Source organism: Barbatula barbatula, assembly GCF_947034865.1.
Source record: "Barbatula barbatula genome assembly, chromosome: 7".
Classification (NCBI taxonomy): domain Eukaryota; kingdom Metazoa; phylum Chordata; class Actinopteri; order Cypriniformes; family Nemacheilidae; genus Barbatula; species Barbatula barbatula.
Genome location: NC_136770.1, coordinates 23,460,100 through 23,485,573, shown reverse-complemented (window position 1 = coordinate 23,485,573; position 25,474 = coordinate 23,460,100). Strand labels below are relative to the sequence as shown.

The 25,474-nt window shown below is 39.1% G+C and overlaps 1 protein-coding gene across 1 annotated transcript in view; it reads right to left on the bottom strand.

The window, feature by feature from the left end:
- The window catches only part of grm4 (glutamate receptor, metabotropic 4), a 55,864-nt gene that overhangs the window by 16,480 nt on the left and 13,910 nt on the right, over nucleotides 1–25,474 (bottom strand). The window contains exons 2-7 of the mRNA XM_079460712.1: nucleotides 22,928–23,063; nucleotides 20,835–20,989; nucleotides 19,513–19,653; nucleotides 9,128–9,328; nucleotides 3,799–3,935; nucleotides 2,392–3,327 (exon numbers count right to left, since the gene is read on the bottom strand). Coding sequence (XP_079316838.1) covers nucleotides 2,392–3,327; nucleotides 3,799–3,935; nucleotides 9,128–9,328; nucleotides 19,513–19,653; nucleotides 20,835–20,989; nucleotides 22,928–23,063 — 1,706 coding nt within the window. The remainder of the gene's footprint in view (nucleotides 1–2,391; nucleotides 3,328–3,798; nucleotides 3,936–9,127; nucleotides 9,329–19,512; nucleotides 19,654–20,834; nucleotides 20,990–22,927; nucleotides 23,064–25,474) is intronic.

Sequence of the window (25,474 nt, the reverse complement as noted above, 5' to 3'; positions counted from 1 at the left end):
CTAACTGTAGTTTGTTTATTGATGATGCAGGACAACCACTAAGTAGAGCATTACAGTAGTCAAGTCTTGAGGTCATAAATGCATGAATAAGCTTCTCTGCGTCAGCAACACACAGAATATTTCGTAACTTGGCAACATTTCTTAGGTGGAAAAAGGCTGTTTTTGTGACATTTGAGATGTGATTTCGAAATGACAGGTTGCTGTCTAATATAACGCCTAGATCTTTTACTGTATTTGTTGGAGTAACAGTACATCCTTCAACTTGCAGTTTATAATCAGAAATATTTGGTTTGCGTGTCTTAGGTCCGATAAGTAATATTTCTGTTTTATTAGAATTTAAAAGAAGGAAATTACAGGTCATCCAATGTTTTATATCTTCAATGCACTCTGCCAATTTGGGTAGCTGGGAGGAATCATCTGGTCTTGATGAGATATATAGCTGAGTATCATCTGCATAGCAATGGAAGCTAATTCCATGTTTTTTAATAATGTTTCCAAGGGGAAGCATGTATATGGAGAACAGCACGGGTCCCAGAACCGATCCCTGAGGTAACCCATAATTTACTTGCGTTAAATTGGATGATTCCCCATTTAAATGGACAAATTGATGTCTGTCTGACAAGTAAGATCTAAACCATTGTAGTGCCTGTCCCTCAATACCGGTATAATTGTGTAAGCGATCTAGAAGTATGTTATGGTCTACGGTATCGAACGCAGCACTCAGGTCAAGCAGGACCAGGAGTGAGATGTTACCTTTATCTGATGCTATAAGCAGGTCGTTTGTAATTTTAACGAGCGCAGTTTCAGTGCTATGATGAGATCTAAAGCCTGACTGAAATTTTTCGTGCATGTCGTTATTTTGTAAGAAAGAGCACAACTGAGTGCACACTACTTTTTCTAGAATTTTAGACAGGTATGGGAGATTTGAAATCGGTCTATAGTTTCCTAGTTCATTTGGATCTAAGTTTGGTTTCTTGATTAGAGGCTTAATGACGGCCATCTTAAAGGGACCTGGGACATGGCCTAGATTAATTGACGAGTTAATAATGTTATAAATGGGCTCAATTGCATCAGGTAGTAACTCTTTTAATAATTTAGTTGGTATGGGGTCTAGTAGGCAAGTTGTAGGTTTAGAAGTTGCGATAAGTTGAATTAAATCTTCCTGTTTTATAGGTGAAAAACGCTGGAGCCTTTGTTTTGGAGCGATGGTTGGTGCTAATTCATAGGACAGATTTGGAGGTTGAGTTTTTACAATTTTGTCACGAATGTTTTTGATTTTCTCTGTAAAAAATTTCATGAATTCATTGCTACCAAGGTGCGGCGGAATAACCAGGTCAGGTGGTGTCTGTTTATTTGTTAATTTAGCGACTGTGCTAAATAGAAACCTTGGATTGTTTTTGTTGGTTTCTATGAGGTTACGAAGGTGCTCAGCCTTCAAAAATGTTGTTAAATATTTTAAAGATATGCTAGTTAAACATGTTCAATTGACAGCCATACCAAAAGCACTTCAGATGATGTGCAAAGAACGCATCTGACAGGTTTCGCATGCGGAGTAAAAATTTAAAAAGCAGATGGACGGGGAAGAACAAAGACCATGTGATACGGGGATTCCTGGCAGAATATAGTTATTTGTTTCTTTGTCATTTGTGTAGGCAGATCATCGTCTAGTGCAACGTGCAATTACCCAAGTCACCCGAATGAGTCATTCAACTTGGTTAAAAAAGCACAGCGGGAAACTGACTTTAAAGCAATAATGGCTCCCCACCAACAAGTACAACAATACTCAAATTGCTGAAATTGCGTGTTCAGAGTTTGCTAAGCGAGACGCTAATTAAATAAAGCTCAAATTGAGAAAGGAGAAAGCCCTTATCTTAAGCCAGGGAAACGGAGGGTCTCTTGTTTTCTAATTTGAAACCTGCAATACAGTCGACGGAAAGGTAGGTGCATACATAATTTAGGCCTTAAACCAAAGAGCGATGCCTTTTCCATTCGTTTGGTATTTCGAGCGAGCTTGTCAATTGATTACATCATCTACAAAAAGCTAACGCTCAATCTCTTTTCTATTTTCAAAGTCTCTTTTATCTCTCGGAGCACACCGCTGCATTGGAAAAAGAGAGAGCCTTTGTTTTTTTCCCGAAACGTACACGTTCTTTTCAATATTCTAGGGGAAACCACGTGAATTCTTCTCAGCGCCACACCAAACATCATGATTCTCAATTTCTCTTTGAAATGAACTGTTACCGCTCTGTTTGATCTGAAATCCAAATGAACACAGTCGATTTGCTCCCGCTGGTCTGTTGCCAGTGACAGCGGGCCGCACTGAACGGCATGTTTTGAGGGAACCCGTAAACGGCGTGATCACGCTCGATTCGAGCAGAAAAAACGTCTTACCTTTTCTGTCGACTGAGACGTCCCGAAGAAAATGGGGATGAAGGCGAGCCAAATGATGCACGTGGTGTACATGGTAAAGCCGATGGGCTTGGCCTCGTTGAAGGTCTCGGGCACCCCGCGCGTCTTGATGGCGTACACCGTGCACGTGACCATCAGCAGCATGCTGTATCCCAGAAGGCAGATGAGCGACAAGTCCGATATGTCGCACTTTAGAACCCCGCGGGACATCTCGGGATCTATCGTACGCTGGTCCTCGTAGTCGATGAGGGCTTGGGATGGGTCCACCGCGAACCAGATGCACACCCCCAGGAGCTGGACCGAGGTCAGGCTGAAGGTGATGGCAAGCTGCGAGGCCGGACTGATGAATCGTGGAGCGCTGATCGTCATTTTCCCCTGCTCGAAAATCCGATATATCCGGTTGGTTTTGGTGAGCAGCGCCGCGTAGCTGATGCTCATTCCCAGGCCGAGGAAAATTCGCCGCAGGGAACAAATCCCGATGTCAGGGGTAGAGATCATTAGGAACGTGGTCGCGTAACAAAGAAAGATGCCGGTGAGCAGGACGTAGCTGAGTTCCCGTCCCGACGCTTTTACGATTGGCGTGTCGTTGTAGCGGATGAAGGTGACCACCACGAAAAGAGTGGCTATGATGCCCAGGATGGCGATCAGGACGGGGATGACGGCCCATGGAGAGCTCCACTCCAGCTTCACGATGGGAATGGGCTGACAACCTGTGTGGTTTTTGTTGGGCCTCAGATCGAAACGGCACATCTTGCAGTTGTACGTGTCGGCCTGGTACTGGTACCCGTCGCAGCGTTCGCAATGCCAGCAGCAGGAAATGCCCTTCACTATCTTCTTGCGCCATCCTGGTTTGCACGGTGGACTGCATATGGATGTTGGCACCTGCTTCTCTCCACCCGGCCACTGCATTATTCTCGTCTGAAATGCACAAAACAACACTATTTAGTTTGGGGGTCGCTTGATTAAAATGTTTTTTCATGAGAAAATGTTTGATCCTTCTCAGCTAAAGGCGCATAATTAACTTTTTAAATTAGTACTGTAAGCTAAATGTAATTTAGTCAACATTTTCATTTCTTCCATTACAAAAGTACTGAATAATGAATAAGATCAATAACAGCTCAGAATAGGTATTAACTCATACAAAGCATCGCGAGATGAGACCTCAAGAAACCGCTTGATAAAACGACAAGACAACATTTCTGCAAATTGACAACTTCACTTGTCAGTTTTTGTTTTATATTAGCATTTGTGTTACTCCGTAGTTTAGATGAATTTATACTTTGATCTAGAGTCTTTTTTATGTCTTAAGTGTATTGTCTATACGAGTCTGTACTTCAATCATCAATAAAGTAAGAAGTACTCCCTAAAAAATGCAAATGACATTCTTACGTTTAGGTAAAGTTGGTCAGTCCAGTGACCGATGATTTTATAGTCGGATGTTTTGTTCTTCATCTGATACTGGTAGATATCGTAGCGGCCAGGAGCATCTCCGTTCTCATTGAACTGGACTGGATTGCCGGCTATGCCTGCAGATGCAAGAAGAAATAAGATTAAAGAGAAGCAAAACGCAAAGACAAATTGCATAAATTTTACCTGAAATATTAATTCTTTCAACATTTATTCACCCTCATGTGTATCAAAACCTGTGTGTCACGCTTTCTTCTGAAAGACAAAAGAACATATTTTGAGAAACGTCTCTGTTCTTTTGTGCTCATTTATTGGAAATCAATGGCGTTCAGTGTTGTTTGGTTACCAATGTTCTTCAAAATATCTGCAAGAAAGTCAAACAGGTTTGCGTGGACATGAGGGTGAGTAAATGATGTAAGCACATTCAAGTCAGTACCCCAAATTTGCAAACAAACCTCATCCGAGATTGATGGTGAGCTGTAAAACGCAATCTTTTGCTGCCCAAGCAGCGCATTTAATACACCTATGCATGCGAGCAAACTTGCTTTGTAAAATAAATTGCTTCAGGGGTTATTTAATCCTTTATCTATATTATACTGAATAGCAATGAGTTGTAATATAACAACAAGCGCTGTATCCAGTCAAGAAAAAAAGCTCCCGATTTATCTAAGGAAAGAAAAGCCTGCATAACAATAAAATGCACGACCGTATTTATTTAGCTCCACATACGCAGGCTGAAATTCCCTTAGCTGATATCTGACCTCGACTACATCGAGCGCAATTTCTATTTGAGACGGACGGGCTGGACATGTTAACAATGCTGCAGCATCCCATGATGCATTTCAGATTAGTTGCCTCATTCTGTGGAAAAACCTGTCTCAAGCGTTAAGGTTTTTTGCGAAGTTATCTGTATTCCAGGCACCAGGCCATGTCCAACTAAAAATATCCTGAACCGTGTGTAGCTAGTCTACTGAACAATAGCACACGAAATCGTTTTTCCTTCACTCCCAACTATTCCAAAATATAAATCTAAGGCCGATTATCGGCAATGGTTGATGAATATCCATTTTGCTGCTTTGGAAACTAAAAGAGGCTTATTTCAAAAGATGATGACTCAACCGCTCTGGATTATGGAATTATGATTTTTACAGCCACGCTTGATGCTTGTGCATCTCACCATAATGTGCAGAGAGATGTAAAGGATTCCGAGTAAATCAAAGCAAAAATTATTCATCAAAATATGAAATCAATTGGATTTCCAACGGTCTTTTCACTCCGTTCTTAAAGCTCTTGATGTCCAACGAAACAGGAAGTGAGGACGGGACATACTGCGTGGCTCCTCTCTCTTTAGAAATACCCAATAGGGTTTATGTTCCCCACGGCCTGGAGTCTGAGGAGAAGATGAAATGCAGAATGATGCCATAACAATGATATAGAAATATCGTGTTCTATAATGGTTTATCCGTTTACGTTTTTACGTTACACACATACCATCATTAAAAACTAAATGTTCGGGTGTCAATCAAAATCCTTTTAATCAACCAATCTAATCATATGATATGTTGAATAATGTTAATTGAGATACTTTTCTTTATTATTATCCGAGACAAATACACAGCAAAACAATGCCACCAGAGACTTTAGTTCTGCTTTTTGTTTATCATTCAGCATAGGGCTCGCCTGTGAAGAGTGATGCTAGCGAACAGTGAACTGTCCCCAGACATATATCCTTATTAGAGCCGTGAGTGTACTCCACTGCATCAAAGGCTTTGGAGTTTTCTTCTGAAGTTCATTTGATGAGACATTCTTCTGCATTTCATACAATGGGATCAGGAGGGAACGCAAGGCAGACCTCCACCTCCAGAGAGACGGCTTACCGCACAACCTCTACACCCTTCTCCTGCCATAATATTTACGGGGAAAGACAAGCGCATCGTGGGAAAGACGCACGTTTACAGCATCACAATGAGAAATGCTAAATAAAAGTATCACTTGCATTTTCTTCAGGAAATGTAAAAACGCAATGATGCAATGCTTAAGGGGATAGTGACCGCAAAATTTTAATTCTGTCATCATTTACTCACCCTTATGTCGTTCCAAACCTGTCTGAATTTCTTTCTCTTGCAGAACACAAAAGGAGATATTTTGAAGAATGTTGGTACCCAAACGTCAATGGACCCCGTTGACTTCCATCGTGTCAACAATTAAACGTTTCTCAAAATATCTACCGTTGTGCTCCTCAGAAGAAAAAGTCACAAAGGTTTTTATTCTTATTTTTGGTTGAATTATCTCTTTAATATGTGAGATGTACATTGTCCTTTATTTGAGAATTATACATGTGCGATTAGTCTAGTAGATAATGTTTCTTCATGACTTTATAATGTCTTTAAATATAGCGCGTAACAGAGATGTAGATGCGGGGGACAGAAACGCCATTTTAATACGAACTGACCATTTACGGTTTCAATTACAGATCCATTAAATGAAGCAAGACATATTCATGTGTAATATAAAAATCCACACATCTTTAGCGTTTCTAAATTCATCTTAATTCTAGCAAAAATGCAATTAAGTTAAACCTGAAAGCGTTTTGTACGTACGTACCGCTCACCGGTTTTTGCAGTCGCTGTAATGGAAGTTTAAACAGAATACGTGTTAGCGGTTTGAGCATCGGGAAGCAATGCCTGCAGTTTAAAGGCCATCAGACGCTGTAGGCTTACAAAGCAGAGAGCACTCTGAACAAGTGTGATAGCCACAGACGGAGAAGTGATGGGTCGGCCAGCTATTGAAGTCTCTAACTAACCTCACTCCAACTCTCATCAAAAAGGAAGAACGGGGTTACGGCGAGGCGGTTTTTCGCAAGATTTGCGACCCGCTGCGGGTAGCCGAAGCTGTTTGAAAGCCGTGGCTCTCAACACAGCCTGTGGTTATGTAGCAGAGCAGAACGCTGATAGTAAATCATTGGCAGACGGTGGATCACTGCTCATCTGCTGCTAATGTCTGCCACCGCCACTTCTCAACTGGCAGCGTGTGTGATGCAAACTGATTGCATTTTGAATACCATTATGATTAACAAAACATCCCTTCATTTGATGAAGTAACGATGGCACTCTGTTCTGGAAAAAATAGGGTGGATTTGCAGTAAATAGGCGTTTTGGTGTAAAGCGATACTTGACAGAACCCTTTAGATGCACAAACCGTTCTTTGTAGTGGAAAAGGTTCTTTAGACAATAGAAATGTAATAAAACAATTTGTCGGAGAAAAATATTTAGCATTGGTGTGAAGAACTCCTTGTGCGCCTTTATTTTTAAAGTGATAGTTCACCCAAAAATAATAATAATTGTGTCATCATTTACTCCTTTTGTCATTTCAAACCAGTGTGACTTTCATTCTTCCGCAGAAAACAAAAGCAGATATTTTTAATTGTATTATATTGTGGACCCCGTTCACTTCCGTTGGTTTTGTGAATGGGGTCCCGGTTCGTTTCGGTTACCAACTTTCTTCAAAATATATTCTTTTGTGCTCCGCCGAAGAAAGGAAGTCATAATGTTTGAAATAGCAAGATGAGGAGTAAATGATGACAGGATTTTCATTTTTGGGTGAACCATCACTTTAAGAGTTTATGCATTCATCAGCAACACTACATGATAAAAAGAATGTTTTGCACATTGTAAAATCATAACCTTAAAATGACAAAATGTGTCAAAATAATGTACATGGAATATAAATAATATAAAATGTTTCATGTTTAACAATTTAAAAAATTGTAGAAATAAATATTAGATGACCCATAAAATGATGCTGCAATAAATTTGCCCTTAAACGATTATGCAAAATGCTGACACTACATTAAGTATAAGCCTCGAAAACGGATTCATGAAAACCTGAAGCTGAAACTTTTAGATTCTTGGACAAAATAAAGTACGACATGCACTGAATTTAAAGCTGCAATCTTTTTTGGGGGGATAAAGAAATTGTTTATATAACTGACCTAAAACAATGGTTTACCCAATAATAAAAATTATGTCATCGTTACTTAGGTTGTTCCAAATCTGTTTAATGTTTTTGTTATGTATAACACAAAAGAAGATATCTTAAATAATGTGGGAACTGAAACTACTCTAGGGCACCATTGACTCCCGTAGCAGATGCTTTTTCTTACTATGGTAGTCAATAGTGCCCCAGAACTGTTTAGTTACAAACATTCTTTCAGATATATTTTCTTGTGTTCAGCAAAAACAACTTGGGGTTGAGTATATGATGACCGAACATTCCTTTTTTGCTGAACTATACCTTTAAGTACATAAGACTAACAAATGGTAAATCAATTATAATGAATGATTTACAATTTGTGTTGCCAGATACAATTTTGCTGGGAATGCCAGTTTGACATTAAGTAGAAATGAATATGTGAAGTAGTTAACCACTAATCACAAGTTAAAGTAGTTGTTTTAAACAGAAATCCTAAAACCAACCACAATTCCCATGACACTGTGGAATTCAGCTCTTCAAATAATTCCTAAAAAATCTGTTATTTTAACTGGTCCCCTATGATTCCCATTAAATGCTTTACATTTAAAACCAACATTCGCCAGCTGTTGTAACCACCAAGCTCTTTATTCATTCCAACAGACTTGTGTGCATATTGCTGGCAAAAACAACTCACTTGAGTTCGCATTAGTTGAGTCAGTGCCTTAGAAAAACATTCGGTCAAATATAGCAAGCACACAGAATTGTCTGATGGATTAATTTAAAAGATCCTATCCCTTAAAGACAAATTTCATCAGGCTCTTAAGAGCAGAGGACCACATCCTCTTCAGCCTCTGAGTAACTGTGAATACTCACTAAATTAATTAGTCATACTGCCATTGATAGTCCACGAAGAATATGTCCGAAGGGTGTTATGAGCCCAATGCAAACTGCTTTAATTAACACGTACACGACTCAGGAGGAACCTTGGCTCGAGTGCGGAAAGAACACATCGAAATACTTTACCAGGGACCGGGCGGCAGCTCCTCCGGGGCTTCTTGTTGTTTCTCCAAACTAATCCCTTCCTGCAGTTAATCTTCACCAAAACCCTCGCCGACGATTAACGGCCAGGGCGGGGCCATGGAAACGGATTTTGGTGGCCTCCGGTGAGGCATGTTTGTAAATTGGTAATGTGGTAACGATGAACGTTAAATTCATCGTCAGAGAGCTAATTATGCAAAAATCCCCTTTCTTAAGCACCCCTAAACAGCTGCTCGCTGTGTGCCGGCAGCTCTGTTACAGGACAAACTGAAAGCTGTAAATCAAAGGCTAAGCGGTTTACCTGCTATCTTGACGTTGCGGATGTACTTCAGCAGAAGGGCTCCGTCGACGGGGTCCATTTTCGAGCACAGTCCAACCTTGCCGGGACAGAGGTCTTTGTGCATGTTGTGGAGGGCGTGGGCCATGGCGTACACGGCGTCGATCACGAACATCACTTTGCCCTCCTGCTCGTACGACGAATCTTTCCCGATCCTCTCTTGATCTGAAAGACAAAAAAAGTGCATGACAGTCAAATGAATTGTAATATTTTTTATCGAATTGCAACACGAACATCAGTGTCTGTTGCAATTGTGGCGGTGCTAGTGACGAACCAATCAGCTTTGAGCTTAAGGCGAAACTTCAGCTACAGTATTTTAAAATGAGCAAGACATTTCCTATTTTTATCAAATAAAGAAAATCTCTCTGTACGGGCTCTGTGTAGAACTGAGAATAAAATTAAAGATGATTTAAATTTGTAAATGTGTAGGCCACGGAGCGCACAATGAGTTGTGATTGAAATTTGTTCAATTCACTTAAATACAGTTTTGTCTAGAGTTTTATAAAGCAAGCGATGCAGTCACACAGTTACCTCACGTTACATCACTGATCACCAAAATAGTTACAATCCTACCTGGAAAGGCAATAATGGTGATATATATGTAAAACGATGATGAAATGTCCCCTGTAGGTGTAATGACAGTTCAATATTTAATGTAAACAAATCATTTCAAGCGTTTCTGCCCCCAGGATGCGTTTAACCTCTGAGTGGACCACAAATGAGGTTTACCAATATAAAATATGTTCGATTTAAGTGTCTTATTGGTGCATCTTTAGAATTTAATTGGAGCGAAATTGAGCAAAACAGCTGTTTGAGAGGCAGAGAAGCATCTCTGTAAATGACTGACTGAGAAGACTGTTTAGAGTTGAGTACTTCTCGACTGCCGCCTTGTGACCCACAAATCACAGCAGGTGTATTCTGATAGCGCTAAAACATTACTAAATGAAATTAATAAAGAGGATCTAAACACATAAACATGCATTAGAAAAGAAAAGGAAAACTTTTAAAGGCAAGATCGCTTTCTTAAATCAAAAATCTCATAATTTATGCATATGTGCATTTATGCCTTTGCCACATGGTTTCATTCCAAAGCAATGCATACAGCAGCTATACATTTTAACAGCAGATGTATTCGCTCTGCTTATTTTGGGGCCTATGCATTAAAGACAATTTTGTACGTTTTCTATGATGACCCGCTGTTAACAAAAGTTGCTGGTACTGTGTTTTGTTGGCACAAGATGCCCAATGTGAAATCTGGGTCTTGAAAGCAAAACCACTTCACCAAGAGAACATACAGCGGCGTGACAGTTTCATTGAGAGTAATGCACTTCATTTACACATCAATTTAATTACCGAAGCTTGCCAGCGAACACACGAGCAGAATGTTTTGTTTCAACTGCTTGAAAGTCAAGAAAAGAAACCAGCCAAAAGGAAATCAAGAATGGAATGAAAAGTAGACGTTCCGTCAAACAGATTAATGCGGATTGTGAAGAACAAATGGCATTATGCCACACAAAAAGCAATTTCCTGAACACTGACTTAACTTTTAAATTGGCTGCCGAGGATGTAAATCAGACAAACACCAGTGTAAATTAGTCTCGGTTAAAGACATGCATGGTGGTGTATTCAATTTAGTTAAGATTTCTAATCTGTCACACATTATGAACCTCACTTTCCTCTTGTCTTGAGTTGGCATGGTTTTAAAACGCCTTGCTTCCACAGTTGGACATCATGTTAAAATACAAACTTTCCAGAAACGTTTTTGCACTAAATATTGAATAATTATGCCTAAAACATTGTTGTGACAACTACGTGAAAATGCAACTTTCTGTGAGATGACAGGTCTGTTGTCGTCTCCGCGGGAAGTTCTTTTTTTGTCAGCAGCTTGGCACGACAACTGTGGCAGATGTGGCCGGGGTCATGAATATTAATTAGGCGTATTAAACAGCTCTTTAGAATACTTGGTTCTGATTGGTTGTTAAGCTGAGCGTAAAAATGAACAGTAATAAAGGTACAAACTGCATATAATACAAATATTAGTACATAAATACAATGCAGAGTACAAAATAAAATATTATATATGAAGACAGTAGTGCAGAGTGCAAAATCTAAAAATATAAGACATGATATATATAAAATACAATTTAGCCAATAAGTTAAAATAATGCCAAGAAGTTATAGTAAAAAAAACAAGAAATAAAAATATAGAGCAGCCAGTTGACAATACCTTACGTTTTCTTTGCAAGTCATCAAATGCAGATATAATTTTTTGGTCCAGCAAAACCAAATCTCATATTTGGAGTACGGGATGACTATAATTATTAGTAAACAATAGGTGTTCCGTTAAGCATTGGTTTGCTCTGGTTACGTGTGCAATGCACTCAAATAAAAATATATAAAAACATAATGAAATCTCAGTGAGAGACATCTCACATGTTCAGATATTCAAGCGCCACGTCTTGCTCTTCATGCCATGGATAAATGAAAGGGGTCTGCTAACATATGAGGGAAGAATAATAGACAGGGAGACAGCAAGCAAGATTAATTATCTCTCAGCGCTCATATAATCATGTCAGACAGCTGTATATTCATTAGAGCTGCAGTTGCTCAGCTTGGGTTATTTTGTAAGGTCTTAATTGCAAAGGAGCTGTTTCCATTATGACCCTGCCAGAACAAACCGGCGAGATAGCTGTCAGATGTCAGGTTGGCAGATTGCAGGGTACACTTTTCAGAATAAAGCCTTTGCAGTTGTCATCTGGCATTATTGCCGGCATTTACAGTAGTTCTACAGTAATAACTTTCATCGAATCGGGTACAAAACAGGACACGAAAGTCTTCGAAAAGTATGTTTTTGTTCTACTTAGAAGGTCACGAGAAGGTACTTTTATAGAATGTTGTTTTGAATTCATTTTCAAATCCTCATTTTTTAATTGTTGATAGCAATAAACAATAAAAAACTAAATAAATATTAAATAAATAAAAGGTTTTGTCAATTTTCACACCTTTGGCGTTTTGGTTTCTTGTCACTGTTTTGTGTGGAATGCTCACTGGAGGATTGCTGACATATAATAAAACATTAACTTTCTTAATATCTTATGAATACAGCAGTTTGATTACTATTCCATGGACAATCAATAATATTTTGAGTAAAATCAACATCATATATTATTCTACTTCTTCCCTGTTTTCTCATATGGTTAATACATTTTCAACCATTTTTCCGACCCTTCTCAAATTATAATTGTTTTGCTTAAATCTTAAAATGTTGGGTTGTTTTGACCCATGGGTAAAAATGAAAATTGTCTCCGTTTGTCCGTATTTTACCCAACCAAACGTTCACTGTAAAACAATTTTGCGGCCTTGAATTTTTAAGTATAATTATATTATCATTACAGGCCATTTTAACCTAATATTTAAAATCTTGACCAGTGGTCAGTTGTAATTTTTCAAAATATATTATGCAATTTCTTAAAAAATTTCTTAAAAAGTTTTGGCCAATCAAATTCAGACATAAAATAACAAAACAAATAGAAAAAGTGTTAAAAACAATTACATATAAAAGAAAAGCGTAACTGATGAATATTGCCATCTTTTAAAAACAAATAAAGCATTAAACTGCATCCTATTTACAACAAGTACCAAAAACCTACAACAGAAATATTCCGCATGTGCAATAAGATGTCTTTCAGGTTAATGTTGGTTTTCGTACTGCTTCAAATTTCAAAAGGCTCGCTCATTCAAGACCATTCCCTGGTTTGTACCCATCCATATCCCATTCCCTTTCCACATTTAAAAACCTTTTCTTATCTTAACAAAGCTGCTGCAAAAAACAGTTGTTACCAAAGGAACGTCTGTTCCATTCTTCTAAGGTTTTTAATCACCGTCTCTTCAGCCCTGCCTTAAACAGAAAACCAAACACAATTTAACATCCCCGACAGACTCGCACGCCTTAAAAACCCTACATTAAAGAGGTAGGTTATGCTTGTGTAAATGTTTGCCACAAGCACGACTACCAGGAAAAAACAGACCGAGTTCCGTCGTGGGAGAAAATAGCCATTGTGATGCTCGGGAACGGGGGAGGCGGGTCGGCCCACACGCTTCTCGATGCTGTGCATACTGAAACACACACAAACGCCTTAGCAGATGAACACATGCACAACCGTGTCATCCATGCACACAAAATCCTACAGATCCTACAAACTCCTCATCGCAGAGTCTGGGCACATCCTCACACGCCACACCGCAGGGCCGAGGGATGCTTTTCAATTAAGAGAGGCGTCTCTGAGATGTTGTATAGGACAAGGTGGACGAGATGAAGGCCGAGATGAAGCGGTGCGCTCGTAACCCGCAGACCCCTTCACCCCACGGGCCGCAAAGACTTTAACATCCCATTCTGCGGGATGTGCCTCGCCCTGAGAGTGATAGCTCCGACTTCCCCTATTTGCCAGAAAAACCCCAGAGCCTTTTGTCTCACTTAAGTCTCTTGTTTGTGGTTTCGGACGAGTGATTTTCCCCTCGAAAGGTTTTGTCGAAGCTGTGCTGCACCCTTAACCTCAAAAACAGTAAAAAAAAACCTTTGATACAAAGCAGCTGTGATTCGCGCACAATGCCGGCTGTTAGCCGAGTCGGTCAGCGTGTGCGCTTCTAATGGAGCGGCAGTTTCTGAATGCACTTTTGCACTTACTGTATAAAAGCAATCCATTAACTTCCGGCAAAGGAATTAAAATATTCAGGACGGAGATAGATGTTATAATTGATTCAAAGAGTAAGCGCTTTGGATGTCGCATATATTAGTCTTGGATCTCGGACCTTGAAATCCCTCTAGCAATGAAAGAAAGAGGGTAATTATTTCTGTTCTTTTAGAAATAATTCAGGTATTAATGTTCGGGAGGCTTCGGGCTTTTTGTCTGAGGACCAGAGTATTGAGATGTAGCAGTCTTTAATGAGCCGACTAAAGAACAATACACCACAAGATCCAACTCCTGAGACCTACAGTATAGCAGGTACTGTATTTGTGAAGCTGAAAATAATTTTTTTAAAGTCTGGTTAAGTTTTTGTATTGGTTAGTAAGCAGTCACAGGATTTTACTTTCTAAATCGAGCAGCCACACGACACAACATTAAAGGATATGTTCACCCGAACATCACTTCGAGGCAAGTCTTCAAGTTTTCTTTTAAAATATCTGTCACTTTATACAGGTCCCACAATGTTGAAGCTCCATCATTACATTCATTCAACTGACTCCAGTGAATTAAATGAAGGCATCTGTGGGAAAACTGTTAGTATTGTGAACTTATTTAGTGATCTGAAACCAAAACCAATGCTGAATACAAATATGGTGACGCGTCGATAGCCTTAAATCTCAGGCTCTCTGAAACAGTCATAAGACAGACTGGAAACAATGACATATAAAGTTATTAATATGTTGCCATATTTATTTTTAGTTGCCTTGGGATGATAAAGTTTTGAGATATTTAGCTTTAAAGTTTTTGCATTTCATTTGACTTTGTAGATTCTAAATATACATCAGGTTATGTAAATAAGTTGTCACAGACTAAGAATGTGAATAATTTTGACACAAATGTCAGATATTTCAAGGCGACGATTTGTGCATTATCAGTCAAATGTTTGGAAACGCTTTGACAAAGCGAGTAAAATATGAGAGAACAGAGATGAATCGTATCCAGAATAAAAGTTTGTGTTTACATGTGTTTTGCATTTATAAACACATACAAACGTATATATTTTGGAAATATTTGCATATATCTATCAATATTGATATATAACTTTAATCCTTCATGATAAATTATTCATTTTCTTAAATGATAAACATGTATGGGTGTGTGTTTGTATGCACAGTGCACAGACATATATTATGTAAACACAAACTAGTATTCGGGATGCGATTCATTGTTTAAAAGCCCTGCGATAGATTTTTGATTTATGTCCTAAGAAAACATTCAACTGACTTTAACAGCAAATATGCAAGCAAACAGAAGAGCAAACATATTTATTTTGCAAACTAACTATCCCAGAATACAACAGTGGTGACCATTAACCCGACCGACACCACTGAGTTCACCCACAGTGACTTACGGTGCACTAAGAGCCTGCAGACACCTATGATGATCTAAAGATCATTCCATCTTTTAGTTACAGTCTAAGATCTTCAACTGTGACGCTACATCACCACAAAAACTTTTGTTTGGAAGACACGGTGACAATAGATGAAATCTGCATCCCCTTTGCATTTATGAGACATCTCTTCCAGATAAAAGACCGGTCCTGCTTTTTGATCAAAGCTCCCATGCAAAACATTTAAGACGTGCGATGTCTCCTCCGCTCATCCTCCCAGAGCAACTCGAGCCTGAGGGTTTCACAGGGAACCCAAGTTTCTCTTTCAACGCCTGGCACTTAAAATCCTTAGAATCGCCTTCGGGGACATCCTTCCGTACTGAATCTTTTTTATCACAAACCAGACAAAGACAGCATGTGCGCTCATCACAGTTTCTGCAACCGAGATATATAGTGTATGTTTAACAGAGAAGGCATAATTCAGTTTGTGAAAATGGCTTGGTGCTGACTTCAAAATCTGTGTCTTTAATATTTGACTAAGAGAAAGATCACGGATCAAACTAAACCGTTTTAGCAATGGGGTATTCCCTTTTCCTTAAAATGTAGTCCTTTTAAAAATAGTAAAGAAGTGTTTTGTGTAGACCGGGGAATAGGATAATCCCACGAATTTTCAGGTAGTAGGGTTGGAAAAACATTTTGCCCATGGGATCTCCTATGAAAATTAACAATGTTTTTCATGGATGTTTTTGGGTGTATGAATATATATATATATATGTACCATTTATATAACCATAGTTTTACTACGGTAAAGCCATGGTTAGTTTGTGGTTAACATGATTTATACAGTAGTTATGATTTTGCCATAAAACCGTGGCTAATTTTCATTAGGGTCGCAAGCTACATAATATTCTTTGAACAGACGAAACTTATAATAAATTTTAAAAAATGTCTTCCGTACTAGTGCAAGTCATAGACACCGCTACACGTGACAGCCACAATAAACTTGAAGTGGACTAGACATCAGGCTGTTAGTCTAAATCGTGGCTCCTGTAAACCACACGAATGAGCAGGAACGTCATGTAGCTACTGCAAACAGTTGTCAACAAGCTAAACTCGGTCCACCCATCCCCTGATATCACATTGATCCATCTTGACATGTGCAATCCATAATCACAAGCCACTCGCCGCGTGGAGCATTTCCTGCATGCGCAACCCTGATAAAAGCAAAGGAGAGCGTCGAAAGCGAGAAAAACAGAGCGAGAGATAGAGAATGAGAAAGAGGCAGAGAGGAGGAGAGACAGGGAGAGCTGAATGCTGAGATATCCTGCCTTTAATCCGACAGTAACCACAGGGCTTTTGTGAGGGCTGGAAAATCACAGCATTGATGTAGCTCTCTCTCCTATCTGTGGCTGCCGGATCTTCGATAAGAGTGGGGGTCAACTCAGTCTTCTCATTTAAGCCGTGCGTTCTCGCTGTTTAACATGCAACACTAAATCTTCCTGGACTCATTAGCCTACGGTGTATGAATTCAAGCCACCGCATGAAAATTTAATGCCGTGCTCTTGTGAATGCAGGTACATTTTAGCATCATGCTAATGAGGACGTTAGCACAATGTAAAACTGAATACTAATAATGATAAAATAAATGAGCTTGTTATAAAAATCGGCCTTGGTTGAAAACCGTGATTCAAGCAAAGCTCTTATGATTTACAGCATTTTGACTGAGAAAATATTTAATTGCTGTAAAAAGAAATATTGTTTAACGAATATCTTGTGGGTTTTTCCCGGCTCCGGGATCCCTCTTGCGCACCCCATTGTACTTACTTATCAAAGTATTTATGCAGGAATGAACAAAAAGTTACAGTAAAAAAAGCTGCAATCTGTAACATTTTCGGGGTTCAAAATTGACAAAAAACTAAAAATATATAAAATGAAGTAAAGTATAAAAAATCAAGCACCTAAATAAAAAATAAATAAAAAGCAAGTACATAAAACATAATAATGATTTATAAGTAAGCTTTTTGGTACGATTAAGTAGGAATGGTGAAATCAAGACAGAAATGTAAAGTAACCTGCAAGTTTGTGTTTCAAACCAAGAGGGGGATTGAGAGGCAAACATGAACCCCAGATGGGAGTGACGCGACACAACACAAACCCATGACGAACAAGGCGTTTGTTGTATTGCGCTTTATCCAGTCTGGAGTTTCATTATCTTTCGTCGCTTCACATTGCACCGCATTGTGTTCGGTGTAAACAGGCTGAAGCTACAGTATAAATCATTATAATACAGTGTTTTATATGTTAAATTGAAATTAAAATGCAAAAACTGCATTATTGTTGCATTAACAGCAACAACTGTATATACCAATCTATGTTTGAGAGAGCTGAGAGTAAATCACGAAGTTACATAGAGGTGGGCGGTCACTGCGAAGCTCTTGCGGCATGACTCCCGTTTCCACAGTAACATCTCTGATCGAAATAAATCATTTACACAATTTCAAAGAATGCAAATGCCGCTGTAAAAATGTCCCAGGTGCGTATGAATGATTTTGCCCCTGTGTGTCTCGCAGACTAATGAAACAGATGAAAGGCAGTGATGTCACAGGATCGGCTTTGACTCATAGCCCAAGCAGGTTTCACAGATCCTCCATCTTATTAGTCATTATTGAAAATGTCAGCAGGAATTTGGGCAAATCTGTGGGTGCCTGTTGACTCACGCATTAGCATTGTCCCTCCGAGGCTATATTTACTCTGTAGTCTCTCTGAATGACTATAAAAACAGACCCTTACTGTGCCAAAGACAACATGCAAAACAAGCTCAGAGTTTTCTCGAATGGACGGCAATTTCAGTTCAGACATACAGCATGTCATTTTCCCGACAAGATATGGTCACACGCATGTTCGGAGACTCCGAAAGCACCTCGTCTAATCATAACAATCCGACTTTAATCTGAACAGAAAATACGCACAGGTCCTGACTGTTAATCTCTGTTAGCATTTATTAGAGAACGGCAAACACTCACAGACCCGTGAGAGCGACCCAACGCTTATTCTGAAATCCACAGTGAAATGAAAATCTGCAGTGAGAGTGGCCTCTGGTTCTGAATCACCGCTTTCAGACAAACATTACAGCGTCCCTTGGAGACCAAACTGCTCAAGGATGCGACCCAGTTAAAGCTGCATTGTATTTCAACGCCTGGCCGTTTTTCGTGAACTAATAAAGCCGTGCAAACACTCCAACGCCATTCTCATTTCCCACGTGGCGTTATAAATCTGCTACAATGTGCACGGCAAACGTAGGCTTTGTTCTTTAGGTGAAGAATCGAGCCTGATGTCAGCATACGTGCTCAAACACACCGGCACCTCGTATCTGAACTCCTCGGCGTGCAAGTGTTCTTTAAGAAAACTATGATAAAAGGGCTTTGTTAAGCGGCATATTGTGCATTTTTTCTCACCCGACCATATTTTTTAATCAAGTGAATAGAGGCGGCACGTTTAATCACCATTGGCTATTCAAGAATATTCCGCGCGGCAACAATGATGAATCTTCTCTTGGAGTAGCAATTAGCGTAAAGAAAAGTGATTTATTATGTTGTGGCTGAGCGATAGATTTAGTTTCAGGCTGGATACCTCCGGCGGTCTGCTAAAGGCCAGCCATAACAAGTGAGCTCATCGACGAATACTTTGCATGAGATGTTACAAAGTTATCCAGCGCTGACATTTAGTCAACTCAGACGTTGTGGGTGACCCAAGCAGCGCGACTTCTGCCAATTCTGAACCGTGAGGTTCAAATCTCGCCTGTTTGCTGGTGCACTGCGGTAAGCACTGTAATGCTTGGCGGGCTGCATGCTGAGAATTAGACTCGCTACCGAAGGCCCCCTCGAGATGGTCTGCCTGGATGAAGCCCCTCCTCTGAGGGGCAACACGCAGCCATTGGATAACATCTGAAACGTGTTGCTAGGAGTCAACCTCTCTCTCTCCAGCCAAGTGGCCGGGGCGTTTGCGTATCCACCCCAGAGAAAAGCACTGAATCAATTAAACTTTATCATCTTTTCTCCAATACGCTGGATTGGATTGCTTCAGTGCGGGTGTGATGTCGGTCCACATCAGAAAAGATCAAACCGAAAGAGCTTTGTTGCGCTGACTAATCAGACCCAGGTGTAAACAAAGAGAAAATCAGGCCAAGCTTTTTACTATACTGTAGATCTGGCATCTCCCTTCTATAGAGCTCGGTGAGACGGAGTCTAGCCAGAGGGAAAGCGTGAATCTCTTACTTGTGCATTTCTTTATTCCCGACCCCTTCTTCAAGGCGTGACGACTAAGCTTGCAGCCGAAGTTGTTCTCCCAGAACTCGGCGAACCAGATATTCCTCCTGTTGTTCTCGAGCGTTCGGCTGGTGAAGTAGCGATCGAAGCCTGCGGGCAGATCGATGAGATCAGTGTCACTTTAATGTGCGCCGTCAGAACGTAAAGCTCTGTGAACTTCACACGGCAACGTGGTTTCATTGAACATTTCCATGTGGCATAATTTTGCTTCATGTTGTGCTTTAAGGGAACAGTTGGCACACAAATGCAAATCAGCTCATTACTGATTTCCGTCAAATCCTCTATGCTGTTATTTTTTCTGTGGGACACGAGAAACATTTTCAAAGAATTGTCAGTGGGTTTTTTTTTTTTCATTTTAAAAAATTTAGACAAATTTTGAATAAAAATATAAAAATGTATAATATAAACTGTACAACACGAGAAACATTTTTAAGAAGCCTTCAGTGTTTTTTTATTTAACAAATCTATAAAAAATGTTATACATAAAATGACGCTAAATATTAAAATATGTTCATGTGGCTTCAGAATCCACATGATGAGAGCCAATAACATTTGAAGATGTCGGTGCCATTCAACTCAACATGATGCACAGAAGGACATCATCTCAGCAAAATGTATAATAATTTAAGTTTCACTGGTTCCAGAACACACGTAATGTTTCATACGAGGGCTGCAAGATATTTCAGAAATATGCAAATATTGTAATACGCAATGCATTAAGTTGGGTAAAACTATTTAAAACATTTTAGAATATCTTTTAGACCGATGTTACATGGACTGAATTTCATTGCGGACGGTTTTCCACTTCAAAATGTAGAGAATTTATATTTTTATCCGCATTATAGCCTCCAAATGCTATGCATATTTCACACATAAATAAAGTAAGATCTTCTGCATCACTGGTTTAAAAATATAAAAAAATATGTCCCCAAAAATCCCCAGTGAATCTCAGCTATTTCTTGTTAAATCATTTTCTTACTGCAAAGTGCAAACCGCAGCGATATGCACATTTGTGGTCATTTCAATTCACTGTGCAGTATAATTCATAATTTCCTCATTCATTTCTCTTTTTACAATCCAGAGAAAAAAACTACAGCACAAGAGTAAATAAATGACATTTCATTTATTCCATGAATACTATTTATGTATCGGGTGTTGTGGTGGTTTTTAATGCATTTCCACTAATGTGTATTTAACCGAAGTTAAGCAGACAATCTGGTATATAATTGGTCTCTAATGGAGAAAAGCGGAGGATTTATTTTCTCACTCACCTCTGATGGACTGCCGTTTGGGTAGGATGGTGACGGCTCCTTCTGCCATCTCCTCATGGTGAAGTACAGGTGCTATCTTGGAGCCCCAGCTATCTGACCCCACCCACAGGAAGTGACCCGTCTGATTTGCATTCTTTGCTGCCTGCAGCAGCCGCCTATAGAGAGACGAGAGACGAGAGACACGTTACGTAAAGACTCGTCTGCCGGCCTCTGAGTCACATCAACGCTAATTTCTTGTTTGCATTTTGTAGCGCTTCGGTGATTCTCCGTTTACAGTAACTGCAAATCAATGCGTTATAGAGAGGTCAGTATTGACATTGTTCTGCGCAGAAATTTCAAAGCATTCTCTGTCAGGCACAGTAGCAATTGATGTCAAAATTAGTCAAGCGAAACCGATGGCAAAAATACCTCCCAGAGATAACAATGGCTCAATAAAGTCTATTTTTTTCGCCACTAAAAAGACACAGACTCCAGGGTGAATTCACTAAACAATTGCAACCCTTTAGTGCATGGCTTTCTACGCAAAAACAAAACATTTATCAAGCCATTATCATTATTTTTAGACAATCGCTTGGTTTTACCACATAAACTGTTATAATTATTAATTGTGCCCTTGTCACAAATCTCTATTTGTCTGGCACAAATAACATTCAGCTATTATCGACATTCCATTTCAAAGGTATGTTGGTGTACATTGTCTAGCGTTCATTAAGTGTTGATGGAATGAAGCGCAGCATTTTAAACAGCCAATCGGATTGAAAGACAGGGAACTACATAATGCAAATTGTGTTCAGCACACATCTTGTGAGCATGTTTGCACCGTCACCCGATTTGCATAATTGCCTCAGTAAAACGGGTGCTAAAACAATGCAGACGGCACAAGCGGAAAAACGCTTCCGTCAGCCACCGCAATTGAGTCCTAGCGAGGTTTTCTCCGTGCATTTTATTTCCATAAGCTCTGGAATCAATTTAACAGGCTTACATGACAGAAATAGGCCAATATTTTTAAGAACTATATCAAATAATTATATATTCATATATTCATTTTACATTCAATTACAATTTACAAGTATTTCACTCATTTCCATTGGGTGACAGTTCTCATAGTAATAAAGGATTTTTGATTGTTCGATTTATTTCCTTGACGTAAAATTACTGCAAGATAATACAAACAATATGTCTAAAAAGATCAACCAATAATCTGCATGCAATCTTTGACATCAGCCAAAAAGGCAACATGGAGGCGGAGCTAATTTTCACGTTTGAACAAACCTTTCGTCTCTTTTAAAGGGATAGTTTGCTCAAAATGAAAATTCTTTCATCATTTATTCACCTTCATGTCATTTAAAACCTTTCTTCAGCAGAACATAAAAGAAGATATTTTGATGAATGTTTTTGGCAGGAGCGTCCCTTTAATAACCAAACAACACTGACCCCATTGACTTCTATTGTATGGGCACAAAACGTCTTTCAAAATATCTTCTTTTGTGATCTTCACCTCAAAGAGTAATTTACATGTTTTTAATGATATAAGGGTAAATAAATAAACATATTTTTTTCTTTTGGGTGAACCCTGTTTTGTTTATTTCATGTTGACTTATGACAGTGATAACACACTATTAGTAGGGATTTCACACACCTTCTAAATTAAAGATGCATAGATGTGAATGTACACATAAACAAATCATTATGAACTCAAGGACAACGTCTGACAAACAATAATTAGAAAAGCATGATTAAACAGTCATCGCGGACACTCTGCGAGCAACAAATTGAAAAAGTTTGTCCATAATTATTCCTTCAAATTTAAACGATTATTATTCAATGGATGTCTAATAGCACATTTAAGTGACGGCGTTTCGTCAATTTCCAGGAGAACAGCTGGGTTCTAATAGTTCAGATTAGAAACTCCAGGTGCAACACTCAATGCAGGGGCGACGCAGACAATCCCACGATGCAAATTAAAAGTGCTATAATAGAGGTCACGAAAAGCCGTTTTTCACCTTGTTGTGAATTTCAGACATGTTCCTTCTGCTTTGTAAGTCTAAAACAAGGCAGAGTTAAATGAGAGAAGAACAATAGAAGCTACTTACCTAATATCATCTTCGTTTGCAAAAACAATAACAACCCTGGCATTCGGATTCTCTCCCAGTCTTTGAATTATCTTATCAAACTCTCCGGTTTTGGGCTCTCGAGGGATCTTCACAGACTGTGAGATACACACACTCCCTGCAAAAGAAAAAAAGTGTCGCTGTGTAACTGGCTCTATAAAGACAAAGGATATGTTGACAATGTTTACATATAATGTGAAACAAAACAACAGTTCTGAAATGATCAAGACCAAGACCAATACCAGAGCCCTAAAACCCAGAAAGACAGTGATGCTCAGATTCCACACATGAACCCTTGACGTACATCCAGACCTGATAGTTTAATCAACTGGAGAAAGAAAAATGCTGAATTTAGTGCACCATTATATATATAAGCAGCCATTCGGGGCCATGAAGTATAAAAAGAATGTCTGAAAATATCATGCCACCTGTGCTTGTTAGCACATTTATAATGTTAGAATTACAATGTGAAACTGTCTGAGAACATAAGCCAAAACCACAATGCTCGTTCTATCATAAATATATTCTTGAAATGATCCTAAAACACATGAGAAACATTAGAATTGTGTTTTCAAACATGTCTATGAACGTGTTTCCCATATTCAAGATCTGCAAACATTGGGACGTTTTGCTCGATCCATACCCGTAAAGGCCTCAGGGAAACAATCTGGATGTTCTATGAGAATTCATGCTTTGTCGAAAACTTCATTGTTTAGCCTGAACCCCGACGTGTTCTCTGCTCTAACGGATCCCGGAATGATATCCGTTTCTCAGTGTGTTTAGTTACGATGCGTACCTTTAATAAACACACAAACTCATTTAAATGTTTTCCACAAAGCCCCATCTTTACAGTCTTCTCATCCATGCGGTGTATCTGTTTCCCTTTCGACAGATACCTGGAGTTAACCTCTCATCTTATCAGCAAACATTCACATGCAGATTAATCACAGCATAATAATACGCTTCTTTTCAGAGAAGCACCCTTGTAAACTTCAAAACAACCTTCCATACCCAAGGACAGGGTGTTTAAAAGCGTCTGACCTGTCCTCGCCGAGAGACGACTGCTTATTTGCATCAAAGGCGTTAATGAGACAGAAAAGAGAAGCGTGGAAGATGCCATATGGAGAGGTTTGCTGATGTCTGGAAGTCTTGCAGCCACTCGCAACCCTCTGCTGTGTGCATATGCTACTTTTAGTCAGGAGATGTTGTGAAGGCCTGAAGGTTGAACTGAATGAGACGAGCGTTTTGAGGAAACAGTCACAGAGTGAAATGAAACCATTACTTATCTGTGTATTATTAAAGACCCAATAAAGTGCATTGAAATGTGTAGCTTTGTTCGTTGCATCGACATCATTTTCACTGAAACAGAAAGTTAGGGTGGGACGTGAGGAAAGGCTCCTCCCCCTTTTAAAAGAGACAATCGAGTTTTGAATGCTTTTATTTTCTCGATGTGAATTGAGTTTTGGAGCACATCAGTTTATGTCCTTAAAGGGGCAGTTCACCCAAAAATAAAAATTCTGTTATCATTTATTCACCCTCAAGTGTGTATAAATGTCTTAGTTCTGATGAACACAGAGAAAGACATTTGGAAGAATGTTGGAAACCAAACAGTTCTTGGCCACCATTGACTATCAAAGTAGGAAAAATTACAATGAAGCGCCCCAGAACTGTTTGCTATCATTCTTCAAAATATCTTCTTTTGCGTTCAATAGAATACAAAAAAAAAAATCCAAAAATATTCTTTCCTACTGTGGTAGTCAATGGTGGCCAAGAACTGTTTGGTTACATGCATTCTTCCAAATATCTTTCTCTAGGTGAATCACACACTTCTATTTTGTAGTATAAATAGTGCGTTCACATTTAAAAAACATAAAAAAAAATAAACGTACTTTAAGCACCTGGATGATGCATTCATCCGAAAACATGAAGTGGGGAACTCTGGTCGCCGGATTGCTTACGCGCAGGAAGGGAGGCGGAGCTATCAGACGCTAGTGATTGTGCTTAAATTGAATGCTGACTGAAGTCATGCTGAGCAAAACAAATAAAAAATGTATTAATTGTACGATTTATAAATTGATTTTTGAGATTGACGTGATTTGACTTCGCCTGGGAAACCGCAAACACTTCCGGTTAGTATAAAACCGTTAAGTTTTCCATTTGGACCGATACTCTGGTTGAATGCATAATGCATAGTTTAAGTTTATAGTGTGCAGAACAAATACATTTATACATATTTTCAACATCTTGAGTAAAAGATGACCGCATTTTGTATTTTTGGGGCAAACTGTTCCTTAAGCCCAACAGTTTGTATACTAAAACCAAATGTATTTGTTAAAATTTTGACTTTAATTCTCGAAAAATCTCTAAGAAAACTGTTAAGTCTTCTCAAGATCGATTTCATTCTTTTTGTACACGTTACATGTCCAAACTTCAATATTTACATGCACAACTATCCACGGACACCTTGTCAGAAATGGTCACCATTCACAGTAAGTTTGATTTATGTTTTTTTTAATCATTCATCTCGCA